Raw genomic sequence first — 23931 nt, forward strand, 5'->3', positions numbered from 1 at the left:
AAGGACAGCATAAACAATCTGAAAAAAATTAGACTTTGTTTTTTTTTCATGACTTGTACAGTGTAGTGGATTTTTAAGTTATTATTATGAAATTACAGATGGGAGAGGAGCCATTTTTTCCCCCAGTATTTCATGGCCTCTACACTCCTTAAGCTGTCCTGGATAAGGCAATGAAATTTAGGATTCCAAGGATAGAGGAATTAGGTGTTTGGCTGAACACTATACTCAGGGTGACTGGACATGGGTTTTGGGAGCTAAGCTCAACTAATATAGCTTTATCCTATTTATATGAATATACAACCTACCGTCCATTAAAAACTTCTTCCTACCCCAAGTAATTCTGAATGTCTCTTTCTAATTAATGTTCAACATTGGGTTGTACTAGCTATTAAAAGAGATTTCCAAATAGATTTGCATTTTATATTAACTTTTACAATAAGCATGCATTTATTCTCCCTTGCAGGGATTTGTAGACATTGATTCTAATCAGTTTAAAGTTTACTTTAAAAAGAATTAGGCTGAATGTTTTGAAAGTTATATAGCATAATTGATAATGTATAAGTACAAAAACTACTTTTAAAAGCTTTTGTACAGTTAATAATTTTGTAATTATCACTCAATAGTTACCATTTAAAAATATTAATCGTGAAAAATAATATAGTAGCTCATAGTGTTTTTACTGTATTTTTACATATTTGTGAAATTAAAGTATAATGTATTTTTCTCTCATTGAATACCTGACTTTGGTCATGTGAGGTTTATAGTAATATGCCTAATGTTATTAATAATCAAGTTATTTTTATTATTATATACCAAAAAGGTATTTCAGATGAAGTAGAAATCCTCAAGTATAGAAACCTGTAGTGTGCTTGGCAATCTTAGTGTAGCTGATCATGAACTTTTGTATGTCTTGAGCCTTAATTGAATACTTCAAAAGATTTGACATTATTTCTTTCCTTGATCCTATTCAGAAGCCATGTTTACAAAGATTCTTTAAATACCTGATGTTTGGTTGCTTAACATGAGTCATCTAGGTCATAGGTGAATTATTTTACATGAGTTATAAATAAAATTTACAATAGAGTAAAAATTGATTACTGTCAGGTTAAACTTTTTTGATCTTTTTTGTTCTGTGTTTACTTAAGATTAGAGAAAAGAATTGACTTTGTCTTTTCTTTAGTACTAAGCATCTTTATGTTCATTTGAAAATTTCCATGCTTTTCAGTGTGTTTCAGTGAAGATTTTTTATGTGCTGTATATGTACCTATGAAAATCAGTAAATTGTTTTTAAAAATTGGGCAATTCATTTAATTAATTAGAAATAGTAAAAGAAAGGGGATTCCATTAATTTTTTTCACCCAATGATTCAAGAAAACTCTGCTGAGAGGTCTATGGTATTCATCTTTAACTATTGCTGGATACCAGCTGGCTAATTCCAGAATCCTAATCCAGTTTCTGGCAACACATTTTTAAAAATGCTCTTGGTGACAGAATAAGCAGGCTACCTTGTAAGTCACATTATGTAATGTCTTCCATCAAATATTCAGTTATAGTAGAAACCTTAAGTGAAAATTTCGATGCTTACAGAAGAAATCATAGTTTGGGTCTGACTTTAGGTTGGTTTCCAACTTCTAGTTAAGCTCATGAGAGATAAGTAGAAGGCGACATAATGCAATGTTGAAGGTTATATGAAATGACCGATATCTTTCTTTAAGTTATTTGATTACTGTTGGATAATTAGGTTTCTTGGAATAGACGTGATAAAAGAAATAGAATTAGCCATGAAGATATCCAAAAAAACACATATGAAATGTATCTTGGCCAAAAAGCTACTGCAAAGAGCCTACATCAAGCACTGTTTGTATACCGAATATTTATGTCATCTGTATGTACTACTAAGTCATGTGCATCTTAAAACTTTCTAGAAATATAAGAATAATTTTTAGAATATTGGACTGTTTCCAGTCACCTTTTGTCATTGTGTATTTTCTCAAAAGATAAAAAAGTAGAATTATCATTATGGGATCTTGTTGAACTGGTCTTCATTACATACAAACCAGAATGGCTAAAAAGATCTGATAGCATCAACATTGCCAAGATTATGAAGCAACTATAACTATCATTAAGTGTTGATGAGAATGTTAAATGATATAACAACTTTGGAAGGAGATTTGGCATTTTTAAATAAAACGAATCATTCATTTACTACATATATACTACTAATACTCTATGATTCTAGGTTTTTACCCATGAGAAATGAAAGCATATGTCCACAAAAAGATGTATAAGACAATAACACCTCACACCAGTTAGAATGGCCACTATGTAAAAGTTAAGAAATAACAAATGTTGGCAAGGATGTGGAGAAATGGTTACTCTCCTACACTATTGGTGGAAATGTAAATTGGTGCAGCCACTGTGGATAGCAGTATGGAGGTTTCTCAAAAAAAAAGAAAAAAACCATACGACCCAGTAATTCTACTTCTAGCAATTTACCCAAAGGTAACAAAATCCCTGATTCAAAAAGATATATGCACCCTTATGTTTATCACCACATTATTTACAATAGCCAAGTTATGGAAACAGCCTAAGTGTCCATCAATAGATGAATGGATAAAGAGGTAGTACATATACACAATGGAATATTATTCAGCCATAAAAAAGTAAAAACTCCTGCCATTTGTGACAACATGGATGGGCCTAGAGGGTATTATGCTAAGTGAAATAAGTCAGGTGGAGAAAGACAAGTACCATATGATTTCACTTACTTGTGTAATATAAAAACTAAACTAAACAAAATGAACAAAATAACAGTAGACTCATAGCCACTGAGAAGGGACTGATGGTTACAATGGGGGAAGGCTTGGGGTGGGTGGGTGGGAGGGTAAGGGGGATAAAGAGGCACAAAAATTCTCAATCATAATACAAGTTGGTCATGGTAATAGTAGTACATCATGGAGAATATAGTCAGTGATTCTGTAACATCTTCACATGTTGACAGATGGTAACTTCACTAGTGGGGGTAAGGATTTAATAATATCGGTAACTGTTGAACTGCTGTGTTGTATACTTGAAGCCAATATAAGATTGTATATCAACAATACTTCAATGTAAATAAATGAATAGGAAAAAAAAAAAGATTGTATAAGAATGTTCCCAGCAGTATTATTTGTAAAAACTCCCAAACTGCAAACAATTCTCATGCCCTTCAAGAGAAAAATGGGTGAAGTGTAGTATATTCATATAATAGGATACCTCTTGACAATTGAAAGTTACACTTAGGAAAGACTACTGATATATACGAAACAACATAGTTGGACCTCAAGGCCTTATGATGTTAAAAAAAAAAAGCCTTATACAAAAGGACATGTTATATAATTCTATTTTTTAAGAAGTTTTAGAACAGACAAAACTGTGGTAAAATATAATGAAATTTTAAAGAATCTACAACTATAGTTGCCTTTGTTGGTATGGGCATTGACTGAAGAGGGCATGAGGGAACTTGGGGTGGTAGGAATAGTCTAGATCTTGATAGGTGTTCAAGGTAGAGTATTCATTTTCAAAACTGATTGCATTTAACATTAGATTTGTGCATTTCACAATAGGCAAATCTGGCTTTAAAAAAAACCATTACAAACACTGAACTCTTGTAAATGATGCATGTGCCAAAGTGTTTAGGAGTGAGATGTACTGATTTCTGCATTTACTTTGAAATGAATCAATAAGATAAACTGATGGATAGATACCTAGATGGATAGAGAGATAAATGGATGCATCTGAGAAGTATATGTAGAAAAATGTTTATTATAGAATCTAGGTGGTGGATAATGTATTTCCCATGAACAGTTCTTTCAACTTTTTGGTATGTCTGAAAATTTCCGTAATAAATTGTTGTTGAAAATGAATGCTTATGCTAAAAAAGTTTAGAAGATGTGTCTTTTTTGGAGTTTATTCTAATTCAGGCTGAAGATATGGTAGGATTCCTTAATGTTTTAGTTTTCTGTACCTTTCACAACTTAAAATGTTCTTTTCCAATTACATCACCTTAATTGCAATTAGCTTGTTACCTTAATCATACTCTTTGATGCTATATGTGTGTGATTGAGTGATTAATAACATTTATTAGGTACTCTATTCACTTCCTGTTGGTACTGTAACAAATTATCACAAACCTGGTAGCTTAGAAACAAATATTTATCATTTCACCATTGTGGAGGCCAAGACATCCAAAATCAGTTGCACTGGGCCAAAATCAAGGTGTCAGCCTCTTTCTGGAGACTCTGGGAAAGAATCCATTCCTCTTCTTTCCAGCTTCTGGTGGCTACCAACTTCCTTGGCTTGTGGCCACTTCACTCCAATCTCTACCTCAGAATTTCCCTCTATCTGTGTCAAATCTGTGTAATCCTGTCTTATAAGTGTATTTGGAATTGTATTTAGGGCCCCGACTAGATAATCCAGGATAATCTCCCCTTCTTAAAATCCTTAATTTAATCACATCTGCAAAGATCCTTTTCCAAATAAGGTAACATTTATACGTTCCATGGATTAGGAACTGTTAGTTTTGGGTCCCATATTCAACCTACCACTGGCATTTTTTTATGTGCCAAGTTCTGTGTAGGACCTTAATAGTATTAGTTAACGTTTAATTGCTTACTCTGTACCAGATGTCCTTTTTGGTTTATATTCATGTTTTTTCACTAAGGAGAACATTTGATCTGATTTAACATGAACTTACTAGGCCATACATTTCTTTCTTGTATATGTCAACTATCAGAGCCCCAAAATGCTAATTTTCTGAGAAATGTACTTTAGGAAATTCTGTTGTATTCTAAATAACCCTGTCTTATTTGTGTGGAGGATGTTAAAGTTGACAATATCGTGAATTCCCTTTGGGAAGAGGCTTGTGTTACCCACCTTTGTATCCATATAGTTAGGGGCATAGTAGGGGTTACTAAATGTTATGTTGAATAACTGAAAGTGCCTTTGCAAACATTATGAAATGTAACCATTACAAAATCCTTGGAGGTTGATGTTGTAATATCCATTTTACAGAAAAGGTTTAGGGAAGTTGATACCCCCTGAACTGTATCACATACATACAACTTTGACCATTTGAGCATCTGAAACGTATTTCCATTATGCACAACTGAATGATTTCATACATGAAACATTGAAATTTAGTAAAAATTTTATGTAGCTAAATATCATGTTTTATTATTGTGTTATGTTGTTAATCATAAGCAGTATAGTTTGAATTGTTAACTTTTTCCAGAAGCCAGCTTCTCGTGGATGAAGTCTGCAGTGGTATTAAGGAATGGGAGGGAATTTTCTGAATGATACAGAATATCCTGATACACTTCCTTCAAACATTAGCCTTTCCCCAGAAATACCTCAAGCATAGCCAGTAGTTTTGTAGCTTCTTTTGAACATCAGACTTTTTTTAGCTCGCTGATCTGAATTTTATAAATAATCATACTTTCCTCTTTATTCTGGTTCTTTGTAAGCATATTCCAACTTCTTTCCAACTTATAGCGGTTTTTCAGGACTGAATTACATGAATCCCTTCAGGATGAATATATCCCTATATTATTATACATATATTCCACCTTCCTGTCTCTCTCAGATATTCCTTTTATACTTTTGTATGTGTTTCTAGTGGAATAAGGCTGGATATAAATAAACAGGTAAAATAAATTTAGGCCTTTTAGTAATTATGAACTACATGAATATTTACTATATATAACTACATACATATGCGGCTATATAATTGTATACATTTTCATCTACAAAAATATTTTTTTAAGTATGTCATGGCGTTGACTTACCATTATTTTTCCCCAAGTTTTGCCAAATGGCCTAAGTGTGTGTGTGTCTGATGATTACTTACCTTTCAATAAAAGATCACAAAAAGGAATTTGTGCTCTAAGTTAAATTTTTTATAATAAAATTCTATCACTAGCAGGGCAGAACTCCTGGCACTCTCTGGACCCATAGAAGCACAAAACTCATCAGCTCACTCCAAGCGCACTTAACCTGACAAACCTTTCCAACATCTGGCCTTGCTTCACCTCTTTATCCCACTAACAGCATTTGAAAACAACACAGAATCCGTTCTCACCTCTCAAACTTGCTTCTTCCTCAGAACACCACAATGAATTCCTTTATTTAGTCGGGTACTTGGGAGACTGTTTTCTGTGTACAGCATTTTGCTGTATGTTTTCTGTGTACAGTCCATTTTGCTGCATGGTTTGTGGATTATGCAGACAGAACAGTAACTATCAGCGGCAGTAGTAGAGCATTTAGAAATATGCTGGAGATGTGCTGTTCATTTTGATTTATCATTTAAAATAACGTAACGCTGCGTACGGGAGCTGGGAGTTTGCTCGCTCCTGCTGGCTGTCAGCCACGGTGTTGCCTGCCAGTACCCACTGTCTGGGAGACACGGGAAAGTGAGAGCCTTCTTCCTTCTTGTCTACCGTCTTGCTTTTGCAACTTTCTGCAAGGAGAAAAGGGGTAATGCTTCCCCCCGTGGTTTCTATCATTGTTACATCCTGGTTTTATTAGCTTTCCGCTACTCTCCCTAAAACAAAGAGATTTTTTTCTTTCTTTTCATGGATGTCTTTGGCAAAACAACATGGTTTTTAGTGATTATTGCATTTCAGAGACAATGCTGCTAAAATTCCTTTACTAAGTGCATTTATAACAATAGTATATTTGTGGATTTAATGACAGTATTGGTAAGGGAAAAATGTATTTGTTAAGAATTATATTTATGAATGTATATGCATATATGTACACATGTACAAGACATACTCCTTTGAATGTAAATTAAATTGTTGATAAGTCTTTTCATTGATGGATAAATTAACTAAGAAAGAATCTTCTGAAAGTATATTTTACAGGCAAATGGACTTTAAACTGTTAGGAATCACTAAGCTGGCCTGCTAGCCAGGAAAGTAAGTTCTAATAGCCTTCCCCTAATTATTTAAGAAGAGAATGTAGAGAATTTCATTTCTCTATCCTTTATATAAATAAATATTAACTGAAACCAGCTCTCATCCTTCCATTGGGATTTAAAAAATATAAACTGCATACTTTTTATAAGAAAATTCTTGGTTATTGCCCTTATTGTCATTTGTAGAAATATGTGTACTGTTTTCTTTTTTAAAAAAGAAAGTGTAAATGTTATTTCTCTTTTTTAAGTAAAAACGTCTCTCTGTGTAAACATAATGTACCAAAACAATTAAATGTGATCTGCTGCCTTTCCTGTAAATGTTAGGAGGAAAGATTATTTCACCTCTGACATTACCATTAATATGTAACGGTATGGGAGAAAATAAGAATAAAGCAATGGCCATCCCAAAGCTTTGGAAGTAGGTACTATGAGTTCAGCAGTGATGATCCTTAAGCCCCAAAGGATTCAGAGTACAATCTAGCTGAGCATCAGTAAGGTCAAATGTATGTGGTGTCCCTGCCTTCATCAAGCCCAAGGGATCTTTGATGTTTCTTTTTCTGAATGAATATGTGGGTTACTTTGTTCTTACTGCCTACATGCTCTCTAGTCTCGAATTCCTTACTCATCCCTTCTTTTTAGCAACTAACAAGAAGCCTTCAACATGTTTTTTCCTTAGTTGCAGGATTAACTAGTTTTATGTAATTGCTTCTTGAAATCATTTAGAAAAAGTCTTTCATTGGTTTTTGATCAGGCCAGAAATTTGCAAAGCTTAAAAATTCGCTCCTGATTATGAATGCTGGAAGCATGTGGGAAATATTTGGCATGGAGAAGGTTGACCTGCTTTCTTGATTCTTATTATAGCTATCTAATTATAAGCGTTTAAAGATATTAAGTTAGGTGTGTTCTTCATTACATTTAAAAATAAATAAATCATTTTTTCATATCACTGAAATCATTTTCTCAAACTTTTGAGTAGTACATGGGGATGTTTAGAATTATTGTTAGCTAAAGTGAAACCATTCTTTTGACTTTTGTAAATTGTCTTTACCTACTGTTGTTTTGTAGTCTTCTGAGCATTTGGCTTATCCAAAAAGAGGTTCTGTGCCTTCCCAAGTGAGAAGGAAACCTTTTGTCAGCATCTTGTCTGAGTTAACTCCTTGACTGCGCAGGTCATGGGAGGTCTGTGCTGAACATCAGTCTTTGGCTCTATCACAAAACTGGTATTGTAGCTGTAGGCCAGCTCCCAGAGCACAGGGGTTAGAGAGGCAATTAGTCATTACAAAGTCAACTTGTGGCTTCTTCCGGTAGAGAAGTACTTAACTCTTTCCTGAATGGTGCCTGGAGTCTCATATGCTGAGTGCTTTTATATTCCACTAAAGTAATTTAGTCTTAGCCATTTTAAACTTAAGATGAACTTAAATATATGATGTCTATTGAATTGAGACTATCTTATCAATACTTGGACCAGTTAGAGGAAAGGGTGTGGGGACAGGCAGGGAGATTATCATGTATGAGGTGTTTAGCATTCCACCTAAATTTCACTTTAGCTGTTTGGAAACCTAGCAAGTCTCTGTGAAGTATTTCTAATTTTACCATTAAAGTACTAATTTATTATTTGCTGGGGGCAGAGGTGGGGGAGTTGGAGCTTGCCAGAATTTTGCCTGACTTTTTTTTTAAGAAAAGAATGGCCTCTGATGAATTACAGTTCACTAAACTGGACCATAGTTTTATATGTTTTTATATTCCTGGATTTTTTAAGGGCCTGGGCTTTTGGTTCCACACAGTAAATTGTTGTAACATATAGGATAATAAAATCTTCTCTTCTGCCCTCTATCTTAAAGTATTCTAGAAAACCACAAAGATAGCACTAGCACCAGTCTTAACTATATCAACATTGTGCAGTGCCTGGATTTCCCCACAGGTATTGGCTGTAAATTGATGGAACTCCATAAAGCTTAAAGGAAGGAGGAGGTTTCTTAACTTTTCCTATTTCAAAGTAATGATGCCCCCTACTCCCACCGCCCATTGAGTAATGAATAAACTGCTAAATTAAGAAATCTTGTCCTTAAATTTTTTCCTTCCCTTTCTTTCTAGCATTTCCTTCAGTCCTGAGATATTACAATTTTCAGTTGGTTTTCAGGACAGGTAGTGTCATGATTTTTCTGCTTCTAGGTATGAGCATTAATATCAATAATAACAACAAAAATAAATAGTAGTTGATCTGTCAAGGTTATAAGTATTAAATCTATCATTTTATAATAATGTTTTTCTGATAATATGTTTTAACGTAGTTTGTACTCAGTACAAAATGGTGGAATTAACTAAAATCTTAGAATCTTTTTTCTGCCTCTTGCATATTTTGAGGAATGCCTAGAAAAAATTAGCTCAAATTGTTATATAATGGTTTAATGTATTTGTGATAAAAGGATGGAACAATGGCTAAAATTAAAAACAAGACTTTTGGATAAATATATCTGAAATATTAAAGCCAGAGACAAGTTTATCACAAATTTGTTCTTCTCTGTCTTCCCCTTTGGAAAAATATCTTGTGTTTCCTGGTAGCTTAAAGAAAATGTGCATTTTTAAAAAATACTACAGGACCTGGTGTTTCTGAAAAACATTTTTAAAGTATTCTAAGAAACATTCAAGTTAAATTAAAACATGTTTTTCTGTATAGATGAAGAAAGAGAATATTTTCCTAAGAGCTGATTTGTGATGGTCATTCCTAAATATTTTAGAAAATATTATTTTGCTGTTGTTCTGCTCCTTTTTACAATGCTGACTTCTACTTATTCTCCAGTTAGAAAACCTTCCTAATGTTAAGGGACATTTCGGGAAAAGGTGGCCCAGAACGAATCAGCATATGATGACATCTGCTCCCACTCCAAGGTGTGACACCTTTGTTGCATTTATCCAAACCCAAGTTTGTCGAGCTTAAGTTTCGACAGCATTTCAGTGTATAGGCCTCTTATTGTGGCATGTCTTATTTAAAAAAATAAAACAATAAACTAGTATTTTCATTTTGTAGCGTTCCACTATCTGTGCAACAAAATGGGCATCGGTTCTCTGCTGTTTAAGTACCAAATGCCTAATTAATCTTAGATTCACTAGTCAGATATTGGCTTTCCGGACAATAACATTTGGTAAGTGAGAACTTAATGAGTGTCCCAAGATAATTGTTGTTAACTGGTAGAGTTTGTGACATTTTACATGTCACTCCTAGTCTTTGCCCCTGTGGTATATTAAGAACGTGCTTTGAGCAAATGCTTTAGCATTTTAATTGCAAGTCAACCTTAAAAAAAAATCTCTCTTACAGCTAACATCTCTTCTATGAAAATATCTTGAAAAGTTAAGATGACAAATTGACTTAAGCATATATTTGGTACTGTGTTGTTAATGGAGTAGAAAACATTTACAAGAAAGCATAGCATAAAATACAAAGGGTGCTCAACATATCACTTTGATGCCATGTGTCACTTTCCTGAGGGAAGTCATTTATTATGTGCAGTTGTTTAAGTTAAATGTAAAAATAACTGTTGTATGCTATTTCTGTAAGTTTAAGGTGTCATGTTACTAAAAAAATAACTATAAATGGAATGCTCATCGATGAAATAGTCACATGCAATAAGGGGAAATGTACTATTAATAGATTATTGAATTGATTCATCTTATAAATGTTCACCTGTAAATTTCTACTTTTTTGGTAAACAGAAGTCCTTTATATAGTGCATTTTCTGAAAGCAGGTTATACCTGTAAATCATGCCAGTTCATTTGCTGCTCTGGATTGGATTATTCTTCAGTAAAACTGGATTTGAGGATTTAGAAAAAATCAATAAAATGCTGTTATTCTTTCTATAAAATGCCGAGTTGTGTTTTGGTCAACTCTGCTATCATTTAAATGACCCAAAGTCAGGATAAGCTTTCATAGCACAGAACTGGACCAAATTTGCTCCCTTGTTGCTCTCTTTAGATCCCTTAAATCCTTTTTATTCTTTTCATTTGTGTGTGTGTGTGTGTGTGTGTTGCAGCTTCTTGTGATTTTACACATTTGTAATCTATATAATATGGGGTGGCTTGTTGACTTATTTAGTTTCAAGAAGTGATGAAATAAAGCTATATCTCTAAAACCCCCAAGCAGATCACTTTCATGATGTGTGTGCGTTTCAGGAGTTTTAAGGTTTGATCTACATGTTTATTCAACCTTAAATATACCTAGCTCTCATTGCACTTATTTGCCAATTATTTTACATAATTCTTCATACTTTTGGTTTTAAGTGTGGGTTTGTTTTGTCTTGTTGCATTTGTCCCTCTCCTTGAAGATATATCTATTATTCAAATATAAAAGTGACTTAGGAAAGAACATCCTCAAGTCTGTTTAGAAATTCAGCAAGCCACATACTAATGCATCTCTAATGGGGGCATTTCTTTCCACACCTCTAAGGTGATTGAGCCTGTCCTTTAAAGTGAGATTTGCAAACCAGTGTCTGGCAGCTCCAATTAGCTTCTTTTGGGTTTGAAGCACATCACAAACAGTAACAAGGTCTCCTAGGACACTCCTCTTGCAAGCAGTATAGTCATATTTCCTCATTAGTTCTTTTCAATTGTCACTAATGCCATGTTCTAGCTTTTGAGTAGGAGACAAAAAACATAAAAATTTCGTATGTATGTAGAATGGACCATTGTTTTCCATAATTCAAGGCTCTTTTGAATTCCTTTGATAGTTTTGAAGCTTACACAGCTTAAATCATTAACCTTTACCCTTCACATAAATCAGGTGATTAGGAATCTATTGCTAAGGAGACAGATTTTCCCTCCACTGAAACCAAATAATGCCCTCTCTTCTTTAAAAAAAATCCTACATAGCCCACAAAAGTAACCTTTTTGTGCTTTTAAAATTACATGAAATGTTTCAGGTGAATTTTAGAACATTATCAAAAGCAAGTGAGCATAAAATTGCACTATTATAAAAAAATAATTCTGGTTACTTTGGAGCATGTTTTCTGGCCCTTTTTGGTATTCTAAAAGAATTTATCTATATATACATATGTACCCAACAGCTGTTACTCAGGAATTTACAATGGTTGCAATTTTTTTTTTATTCTCTTCAGAACCCTGCCAAAACATAAAAGCAGGAACATAATTTGAGGGAAGGCAATTCAGAATAAACCAAAATATATTGAGATAAACCTAGGACATTTGATTTGGAGAAATTTGTCATATAGGCCCTCATTTTATAAAGAATGATGACGTGGACTCCCAACGAAGGTAGGTGGTTTTTCTGTGGTTCCATGGAGATGAGAATAGAATGTCTTTCTTCAGATTCTTAATTCCTTCTTGTTAAGATGCATCTCACTTTATATCTCAGAATTTGGGGAAATGGCTTCAGTAGGCTTACGTTTGATGTTCCTAAGCTACTGTAGCAATATTTCATATTTTTCTTCATTTTTTCACTATACAATCTTCCCATGTTATGAGTTTCTCCTTAATAGTCTTATAGATTGTTACTTTCTCTAAAGATACTGTTCTTTTCCCAAGTTTTATAATCCCTTACATTACCATGCATGAAATGAGAAATCTTTGAGTGTACTGACTCACAGAGAATGTTGTTCATATGATATTCTAAGGTTTGTCCGTAGAGATGGTGGGGACAGCATTTGGGGAAAGAATGGGAAAACTTTGAATTCTAGATTCTGAGTTTAGGAACTCATGACTTGTCCCTCACTTTATTTGTCCCTAGGGATAAAACTATAATTTGTCACTGAGCTCATGAATCTGCTATGCAGTGTCTGTGATAGGGGAGAGGGAGAAACAGAGGTTTTCACCGTGGTTCAGTCACTCTCCTTCTTACTTAAAGATTATCACCTTTAGAAACATCTTCCCCATTGTTAACATTTTTAAAATACCACTTAAAAAAACTTACATGAGTAACTGTAGTCAAAAAGTTTCAAAAATTACTATGCTTTACTACCTTGTTTGTTGCCTGCAGACAATACTGTATGGTGAACTGGGAAATAGTCTAACGTTAATCCACTAAAGGCCATGACTAGAACCAAGACTCTTTTAAAGCAGAAGACTTATTTAGAGTGTGGTCCACAGACTTGTGCTTTCCTGGTACTTAGGAAACTTTAGGGTACTTCCTGTGAATATATTCTAGAATGGACTCAAAGTTTTAGGAGGAAAGATAGTCACCACCCATGGTCTCTGGTCATGACCTGCTGTCACCGTGGGCTGCCTGGGAAATGACCTGGACTCATCAGGGCTTCTGGCCCTTGCCAGGAACTTGATATGGGGCTCAGTTTCCACCCATTTGTGGTAGCAGGATAATACAGACCCACTTCCATTTTCAGCTCTCAATACAATAGCTATTTTAACTCTTTATTTGAACCACTCAATTTTGTGTTTTAATATTATGTTAAGAGTTTCAGTTCAGATTCACAGAATTTCTCTCCTCAAATAACATATCCATGATTGATGTAATATTTCTGTTTTAAACATTAAATTTTGCTACAAATCCTCCAGGGAATATTTGTATGGTTGTGCATAACTTCTGGCACTCTGACTATGAGGGCACGGTATTTAAAGTATCTGGAAAACCTGCAACTGAACTTTCAGAAACAAAATCCCAGGTGATCCTTTGTTAAAAGCGAAGTGCTTTTCTCTTATACTTCTCTTTTCTTTTTTTATCTAGAAGATCTTTATTGCTTACTTCTTAATCATGTGTTATCTGTCGGCTATTGCTTCTGGAATAAGCTAAATATATGTGTGATGTCTGTTCATAGTAACTTTCCCTCTGTCATGTGGGGAGAAAACCTGATGCTCTTGGCCTTCCATCAGTCTTAGGACAGTTTTCATCCAATGATTGATTGTTTTATTTTATATGAATACTGATTCTTGTTGCCTATGAAATAGCATTTGATCTGACTTATACAGTGAAATCAATTTGTAGTTATTTGCTGTTTGTAGTCTGCTCTGTGTGTCTTTATCGTTCACATGTGCTTGTAGCATATCGAATACAGAATCAAGTGGCAGGAACACAGATAGGATATTGCATTTGTTCAGAGGTTTTTCGTAATCAAATATAAAATCAAGGATTTTGAACTATTTGAAAAGAGCATGAGAACCAAATAAATTATATGAACATTATTCCTGCATTAATTTATTTCGTTATGTGGGAGTCATACAAAATATTGGATCTACTAACTTTTGGGGCAGGTGACAGAGGAGAACAGTGAGATACATATCTCTGATACGACAGAAAGTAGACTTTTCTTTTTAACTATTAGGATTTTTTAGTCGTTTAGAGCCTTTATTTTTATCTGTAGCATGTAAAAATTAGTTTTTAGAATTGTATATAAAAAATGGTTGTTGAATATGATATTCATTTCTGCTTTTATCTTTCCTTTTTTATGAGTATATTCAAATGTTACATTAAAGCTAAATGACATGGAGTTCAGTTTTAAAATTTCCTCTCATAATAAGCTGTATCAATCGTAATTACAATGTAGTACTGTTTTAAGATTTCTATTGTAGTCATGGAAGAGATTACCCATTTTTATCATAAATCATTAAAAAATAGTCAAAAAAGTGTTTATTCAGTTATTCTGAGGAACTTAGAAATGTTTATCATTCCATTAAAGCAATATTCTATAAAACTATTTTAAAAGAAAAATATATTTTCTCTATAACTAATTTAACCTTCAGTAATGAATTATGTGAAGTGAAATTGTATAAAATTTCCTGACATTTTATGAAGATACCTACAAATGAGCCAGACAGCAAATAAAATATCTGAAAGACAGAGATGGATACTCAATAATTTTTTGATGGATTATATACACAGGTATCAAATTACTTGATCCTTACTTTCTAGAAAGGTTAATGACTCTTTTTGCTTTTACCCTTTTACTTAACTGTTATTTGTAAAGATTAAAACAGGGACTGCATTGAAGGATGCATATGCCTATGTGTCAGTATGACTGTACAGATATTTCTGATATTATGGGGGACTGAACCACAAAATGGATAGTGTTGTTAATCATTTTTTTTAAAGTTCATTCAGTTCTATACTAGGTATACTGCCATGACTTAGAGCAGAGTGCACCATTCAAAAACCTTTTAACTTAAATGAAACCAGAAAAGACATTAAATCTTACAGATCTATATCTATGTTATTAAAAAAGCCTATACCTGGTGCAGCAATTCACTTAAAATATTAAGAATAAAACATTTTAAAGTAAAAGATTTTAATGTTACTATGTGTGCAGATTTTTCTTTCATCTTTAATCAGTATGTTAGAGATTTTCAAAACATTTTTGTTTTATGTTGATAAAGTTCCCCAGAAATGTGTATTTTAATGTTATCAAACTCTATCATTAGTAATTGAACTGTGAGCAATATTACCATCCAGCATTAATAACCATCCACGTATATCTAGAGTTTCATCATAATTATTTTTATGTTTTATCATGTAAGTGACATGTTATGTAGCCTATGTTTACTCGTCTATTACTAATTGTAACATTACTCTTATAGGAATATTTCATTTGCATCACTTTGGTTTTAAAAGATGCACTGGTCATTATTAATGTATTAATTAGCATCATTAAAGTATTAGAGAACTTGTGTTTAAAGTAGGGAATATAACACTTTTTTCCTAAAACACCTTGAAAGAGGTTTGTTGAAAGAGGAGAGCTGTAGCATTCATCAAACTCTGACCTCTTCCTGTTATGGTCGTGGCCAGACTCTTGCTAATTGAGCTGGAAAAGCATTAATGTAACTCACCACTTCTTTGTGTGTGTTTCAGGTGTGTGGAGGTCATTGCAAAGGAAGGACAAAACCTGAAAGAGCTCTATCTGGTGTCCTGTAAAATCACAGACTATGGTATGTAATAAGCCATTCTCCTAATTCTCTTCAAGAATAAAAAGTTACAAAATCTTTGAAAGCTTTTGAAAGAAATTAAGAGTTACTATCTCATAGATATTATTTGTGCTATGATCATACAAAAAAAAAAAGAAATCATGAGACAAAGAACCAGAGTAAAAGCAACATGTATATTTATTTATCCCCACATGCAATTTCACATAGGATTTGAAAGTATGGGTAAAAGAGCTAGACAATGAAAATAAATTTTAGGATAATTAAATATTTGATAAATGTAATGAAAGAAATTGTTACATTGAGTTGATTTGCTTAATTTAATGTCATGTTAAATATATTCCTGCTGACATTCCAAAGCCACACTTTTTAATACTTTAAATTCTTTAAAACACGGGAGACTTCTATGTTATAGAAAGTAGAGGGTATTCATCTGTATGCAAGATTTTTTAATTACCTTAATATTCAATATCTCTTTAAAGTAGAAAAAATTTAAATTGCCTTATAAAAATATGAAAAATATGAAATCATCCTGTGGGAGTAATAAAGAAAAGTAACCTAGGTTTTCCTTTTTTGTTCACCTTTTTATACATTTTTTCTTATTAACTAGTATATTTAAACTAAGTATAGAATTTTAGCAGCTATTTGGCTTTTTGGGAGACTGAAATGGTTTTTCTTTTTTCTGATTTTTTAATTTGTTCACTTAAACTTGAGGATAAACTTTCTCAGTTGATGGAAACTGATAATCCATTAAGTTTTTGATTGTTAACTCTGACATATGCTAATAAATGATGCCAATCCTAGGGTGTAATGCTGACTATCTTCCCTTGGTGGGAGAGTTTTGTTTTATAAGCTATTAAATTCTTCCTTTGGAAAAACTCTAATAAAGCTACAATAAAAATAACAAAGAACAATTTGGCTTAAATGTAACCCTTATTTCTTTTCAGAGTTTATTTTTTAGAATGTAGACATGTCTTAGGTGGATTTATCCATAATGTGTCTAGGTTGTTGGCTTTATCCTAATTGTACCATGAAAAAGGAATGTTTTGATATTTTCCTTTCCATCTATTTTGTTTTCTGGTTTGGCATATTAGATTACCACTTAGATACAGTAACTCTAAAGCCTCCAATCTTTGTCGTCTAAGCCTTAGAGTTATCTCTGCTCAATACAAGGTATATTGTCAATTCATGTAGATTTGTTAATTAACTAGTACTTTCATTCATTACAGACTCTTTACTTGGCATTTGAAGTCCTTTACCATCAGTCCCCTACCTGACCCTCCAGCCCTATTTTATGTTTCTCCACTTCACCTATTCACAGCTAACATCAGATTGCTAATAGCCAGGAGAGTCATGGATCACATTCTTTAGAATGAACTCTTCAGGGTCCTGTGGTATAAAATGTTGCTAAAATTATACCCTGTTCCAGCACCTATTTGTCAAGTTAGCAAGTGCAAAGAAATATTCCAGAGGATATGGAGAAGCGAAAAAGCTTTGTCCTTGGGTCAGATCTGAGATCAAGTTCTGCCTTTGTTGTTTGTTCTGTGGCCTTTGGGGACTCAGTACCTCTTTGGCAAATGGGGAATTTATATCTGACTGCATGTTCCTGCTGTACTGGGTGCCCTGTCTAACGATTAGCATAGCATATACTGCTGATAGATGTTGCCTTCCTGTTGGAGGGGGACAGAGAGGAGATTCACACAAAATTCTTCGCCCCCTTTTCCTTCCATATGGAAGAGGTTTTTTGTTGGTGGTGGTAGTGTTTATTGTTGTTATTTAGTGGTATTTTCATGTTCCCATGTTTTAGAATTTTTTTCTCCAGGTGAAGTGAAAACTATGTTAAATCCTTGCCAGTATCATTTACATTTATTCATATCTCTGAATTACTTAGGTCCATGGTTCTCAAGCCTCTTTGCTCATTGGAATTACCTGGGGGAGTTTCTAAAGCAGATGATGGCTGAGCCTTACTCAAGGCTAATTAAATAAGAATTTCTTGTAGGTAGAACTCAGGTAATGTTTTTGTGAAACCTGCCTAAGTGATGTTAGCGTCAGCCAAGTTGCGAACAACTCACCTAGTTCATTTGAGTGGAACCAGAAGTGAATATTTTGGGGACTCTCCCACTGTGGTGACAAGAAATCTATTATGATTTTTCTCGTAACTCAGTCACTCCAGCTCTTAAGCTGTCTGCCCCACCTCATCTGTCTTCCTTCTTTCCTGAGGTTTTAGGTATTCAGAGAGTTCATGGTGAAAGTCTCTGAGCATCTATTGATCCTGTTCTTCAAAACATTGAGGCACAATTGAGGATGATGGGGAAAGGGCATAGTTTATGACATTGTACTATAATTGCTATTTGGTTATAAAATTAAAACAAATTACTGAAAGCTGATCTAGCTACCTCTGTTTTTCCCTGGTGCTGTATCAGTAACACATGAATAATTTTTGTCAAAAAGACACCAAAAGGATTATTCATTATAATCAGAGAAACAGCATTTTATTGGAGGTAACTGGCCTACTAGGGGAGGTTGTATGTGATCCCTTGCCCTGTATTAATTATAAATTTTAAGGAAAACAGCTGCCTTTTTTCTTTAACTGGTAAGTAGAGACATATTCTGTAGAACTTTTAGATCATTGAGGCTACTTAGAAATTGTAAAAGTTGATGTACATCTGACACTGAGGGAATTTCATCCAGTTCAGGAGACTATTCTGTAATTTTGCTTCATATTGCTTTCCTCATGTTGAAGCTAGTGAGTCTCCTTACCTCCTTTCTCTAGGGTGCTGTGTTTGTACCCACTCTTAGAATAGTATGCTGAGGTTTTTGACATCTTTTGCAAGGTATGTTGTTTTAGCAGCTTGCCTGGCATATCCTCCATAATTTTTGTCAAGATTCTCACAGATGTTGAATGTGGTATTATAGTACTTAGTAACACCTGGCCAGGCTGTTAGGAAGTTATGTTCATTTTAATTGATCTACGATATAGTTGTCATGAAGAAAACTATCATTCTAATAGGCTTCTTATTCCCCAAACTGAACATAGATCTTTATGGTAAAGGATAGCAATTTAAACAAATCAATAATTCAGGCACAGTTAAATGGCAATACATTCTTGAGAAATTGCTCCCTGAAGAGAAATCTAATATTGTCACTCTTCTATCACAGAACAATTATACGTTATAGGCACTATCATGAGGAAAAACTCAAATTTAAGAGTCAGGGAATTAGATTAGAATTCTAGCTTTGCCTCCTCTTTTCTTTGTGCCCTTGAGCAAGTTACTTAACCTCCTGGTTTTGTCATCTGATAAGCACATAGTGATACCTGCCATAAAAGGTAGTGAAAATTAATGTAAAACGTGTGGTTTCTGGTGCTGTCATGAATTGGATACTCACTGATTGACAGTCATAAAATGGAACCATCTTTCCCTGGAGAAGAATCAGCCCTCCTCCTCATCGATGTGTGGCTTTTCTGTTTGTGGGAATCATTATTTAGAAGTCTGACCGACATTAGTCTATACCTGCCTAGTTGACACCTACATCCAAGCTATCTCAACAAGATTCTTCTTAGTAGGGAATAAAGGGAAAGATGCAGCAAAATGTTTCAAGTATTTAATTTGTTCCCCAGTCTCAGGTCTTTTCTCTCTGTTACCTTCATTTTTGTTCAGATAATTTTCTCTTGGCTCACTTATGCTTTCCTTTGTTTCTGAATAATTTGTCAGCTAATAGTTTCCCACCAACCTTTCTGCTTGTCTTCAGACACTTCTCTGTTGAAAATTCTCCTCCTCTGGGAATTTTTTTCCTTAGGATTAAAAGGAAGACAAGGAGTAGAAATCAACCTGTATCATATCATTCAAGCCTGTGGAGATCAGAACTAGTCTTTTTCAGCCTGTATGGGATAGAACATGTAGTATGGTAATTGGGATGTGTGAATAAAGTGCTTATCTCTCGTAGCATCTCCATAGTAAATTTTACCAGTGTGACCCTGTGTCAGGGGGCAGTTGTAAAAAGGATCCATGTTTCTTTCTGAGTTGTTATCCCATTTCCTTTGATGTTAGCACTCCTGAGGGCCCTAGAAATAGATGCTACAAGATGTCTTTTTGCCTCCCTTCTCAAGCTATCAAATAACCTTTAATTGAAGAGGATTGTAAACACTCAACAACTGACATCAATGTTTGGAGCCTTCAAGACCCCCGACAACCCAGAGGCTCACTGTGCTGCTCCACTTGTCCCTCTGTCACTCCCACAGGCCCTGGGCCTGCGACAGGCTTTGGCTAGTGCTCTTCTACCTGATCTGGGACTTTTAAACCTAACCCAAAGGCTTGCCACAAAAGCTTCTGGGTGGCTTTGGGCAGAAGGTCTCCCAAGGCAAGGAAGTCACTGTTCCCATGGTTATCACTGGAGGTATCATTTCAGTTTGCCAGCCACACTAGACATAATACATATTCTTTTTGTCAACAGATACTGATTCAGCAGCACCAACAATGTGCTGGGCTCTGTAATAAATGCAGGACATGTACAGTTCCTACATTCCTGGAGCTTTTATTCTGGTGGAATCCAGAGGACAGGACTGTCCATCTTAAAAAAAAAAATAGGTAATGCATCTCCTTCAAGACAAGAAGAATGGCAGGGAGTGGCCTGCTGACATTCATCTTTGGTGTAACCCATGCCTCACCTCAGCCTTGTTGACCTTCTAACGCTATTGGTGGATTAATAGGTTACGCTCCCTACCTCTTCTTGGGATACCAGACCTCTTCAGCTGCTAGTTAACCCACATTTAATCTGGGATACATTATCAGAGTAAGCACACTGAAGAAGCTAAAAGAAATCTTGCAGCATTCTGGGTTATCCTGGTGTCAAGAGTGCTTCGTCTGTTCTTGCCAAACCAACACTGGTAACATTATTCAGTAAAAAAGTCTCATACCAAAAATAGTTTTGCCCTTTTTTTATATCATCTTATTCTTACTAGTTATACATTATACAATGCATACAGTGAGGTTCCGTTTAAAGTTAAATTCCTGGTTTTTCCCTTTTATGTTTTGTTTCATTTTCAAAGTGTATTTCTTATTGCTCCAAGATTAGTGGGGAAGATTCACCTCCTTTTGTCAGCAGGAATAACTCTAATAGTTGTGTTGTGTACTGACAGAGAAGAACTTTAGAAAATACATTTGCAAGTCAAAAAAGAATGTCCTATTGTTTACTGTTGACTATTCCTGCTTTATCTCCGGTCTATTATTTAAATATAGATAGCCTTTATTGTTTCTAACAAAATAGTACTAAATTGCTAAATCCTTTATTGCTGCCAATTTCGCTTGCTTCTCTGTCCATCTTAAAAGTTATTTCTCATCACTTCTATCTAATTCTTTATTATATTCCTGGACTTCCTCACTACTGGATTTATGTCTACTATTGTACTTAGCAAGTATTCTGTTCTCTTTTTTCTTTCTTCTCAGTAATGATCATGATTCTTCACCAAAAATTTAGTATTTAATTACAATTTTTTCCAAATGCTTTTCTTGACTCTACAGCAAAGAAAGTGTTGACTTTCTTCTGTATTTCCTAAGTTGTCCCCAAACTGCAGCTATATAATCTTGAAATAAAAGACTGAACAATAGCAATGCTATCACTGTCTTGCCATAACAGACTACAAATCTCAAATCTATTGAGAAGGACTTCTTAGGACATTTCTTGAAGAAAATACTCCCTTGACCAATTCAAGGGCCAACTCTAGCTTTATACATAACAGAGTTTTTTTGTAAATTAAGAAATCTGGAAACGTATATTAAAAAAACAGATGGACTAATTTCTGTGTGTGTTTGCCCCTAAACTTTCTTATACCACCAAATACATGTTGTTGCCCAAATTGATTTATTAATTTTTTATAACTGAATGTTAAATTTCCATATTTAACTGAATTATTAACTTTCCAACTTTCCTTTATTCAACTACTTTTAGCATTTCTAAATCATAGCATTTAATTTTAATTTTAATTAGCTGTTTTAGCATGAATCTTATGAAGGATTAAGAAAAAAGAAATTCATCTCAAATCATATTAAGAGTCATTTTTCAAAGAGTTCCTGTCTTTAAGCCTCATTGTTAGCATTTTTGAGGTTGCAGACTGGGCATTTGTTTTCCTCACACTAATTATGCTGTAATATAAAAAGAATCATTATCAATTATTATCAGTATTACATTAATGTTGAGTAGATCTAGAGGGGAACTGCAGGGAACACCAAGGTAATTGCAATAATACTAGATTTCCAATATCCCATGCAAGAAACAATTCCTAATGTTTACAACTTCTTGAAAATAGATGTCTTGAGTGGTATTGAGTTCTCTGTTCTAAGAGTTACTTAAGCTATGATAATCTCTTGATGAGGATATGGGAAGTCAGAAGCATTGACTAAGGAATTGACCTATATGATGTTTAAGTTCCTGGAATTTATCCTGGATGGTTTTGTGTTTTGTTTTATTCAGCAAATGTTTACTGTGATGTGTGCTGGCTGGGTGCTGTGGAAAATACAGAGATGAGTGAGAAGTATATACTCTAGCATTGAAGAAGAAGATATAAGCAATGAAAAAGTTTTCCATCATATTAAGCAATATGATGGTGTCAAAAATAAAAAAATAGCCCCCCCCCGGAGCTCAGAAGGATGGTCATAAAAGATTGAAACTGTTGGGGGAAGGACTTGTGGTAAAGGAGGCGTGAGAACAGAGATGAGAAGAAAGGGCATTTGAGGTAGTACAGTTCTAGGAAAGGCTCAGAGCAGGAACAGGTGTCTAAATGGATGAGTTTGTATGCATTGGTTAATCTAAAGAAAGAATAGAAATCATCCAAAGTGATTACGTGCACACATGGGCAAATTTTGAAGAAACTTTATGAAAATATTCTAGTTGAAAATTCAGGGTAAGTTCCAACTTTCATCTCAACTTTCCCTGTCTTATTCACCATTCCCATGGTAACAGCTTCACTTAACATATATTATATAAAAGGAAACACTACTTTGGGTTCTCACTACTAATCAAGTACCCAGTTCAACTGAAATAAATCAAATGCAAACTTTCATAACAACAATAATGATAGAATAATTAACATTTGTTGGATGTTTTCTGTGTGCATTATTCATTTAATCCCCTTAACCACCCTCTTTAGATAGGTACTGTTAATATGAAGGCTTACAGATATGGAAACTGTGGCCTGGAAATGTGCAGGTTCACATAATGAGGGATGGTATGACATGGGTTCAATATTGAGCCGGTTTCCTGCATAATCACCCATAGGTCTATGATGTGATTAAGTGTATTTATTACTAGAAAGCTTTGTTAGATTTTCCCAGTTGTTAAAGCTTAAACAATACAATTGAATCCCATGCTACTGTGTTTGTCCATCTGTATATAAAAAAACAGTGTCACAGCAGCTACCCCATGAGGACTAATTATATAGTTATAAAACTTAATAGATTTAATGTGCTTATTCACTGTAACTTTGTTATGCTGACACCAAATATCAGTTGCATGCTATGATTAAACATTCCCTAGCTAGAAAGTAGAGACTGTCATTGATGTTCAATGTGTATTAATGTATTCAACAAATGTTTCCCTAATAATTTCAAAACTGTATATAATTCTTCATGATACAAAATTTTTCTTACATTTCTTTTGTAAATTATTACAAGAAAACTTATGAGAAAAGCAGAAACATAATAATTCTTTTTTATTAGATGAGAAAGTTGAGCCCAAACAGGTTTTAATTAGCAAAGCTGGAACTAAAATCTCCCCACTCCAAATCGTTTGCTGGATTATATGCAGGTAACTTCTTAAATTTCTCTGCTTTTCATATAGAAATGATATCTTCATCTAAATGGTCCTTTAAAAGTAATTTTAGCCAACACTAAATGACAATTTCATAGCAGTTTTTTAAAGTACAGATACTTCTAGAGATGCACAATTGTACCATTCTCGAAAGCAGAAGCAACTGTTCTCTTCTTTAAGTTCCTCTTCCTTAAATGTGAGCTCAGAAGCTCCCGTGGCTTCAGTTGCCCCTTACTTTTCTACCTTTAGGAGACCCTTTTCCAGAAATGTTCTCTGAGATGTCAAAATTGAATCTCTC

General features: G+C 34.2%; 1 protein-coding gene across 1 annotated transcript in view; it reads left to right on the plus strand.

The window, feature by feature from the left end:
• Positions 1 to 23931, plus strand: part of FBXL17 (F-box and leucine rich repeat protein 17) — a 602098-nt gene that overhangs the window by 416463 nt on the left and 161704 nt on the right. Inside the window, exon 7 of the mRNA XM_036886821.2 lies at positions 15760 to 15836. Coding sequence (XP_036742716.2) covers positions 15760 to 15836 — 77 coding nt within the window. The remainder of the gene's footprint in view (positions 1 to 15759; positions 15837 to 23931) is intronic.

Source organism: Manis pentadactyla, chromosome 2, assembly GCF_030020395.1.
Source record: "Manis pentadactyla isolate mManPen7 chromosome 2, mManPen7.hap1, whole genome shotgun sequence".
NCBI lineage: Eukaryota > Metazoa > Chordata > Mammalia > Pholidota > Manidae > Manis > Manis pentadactyla.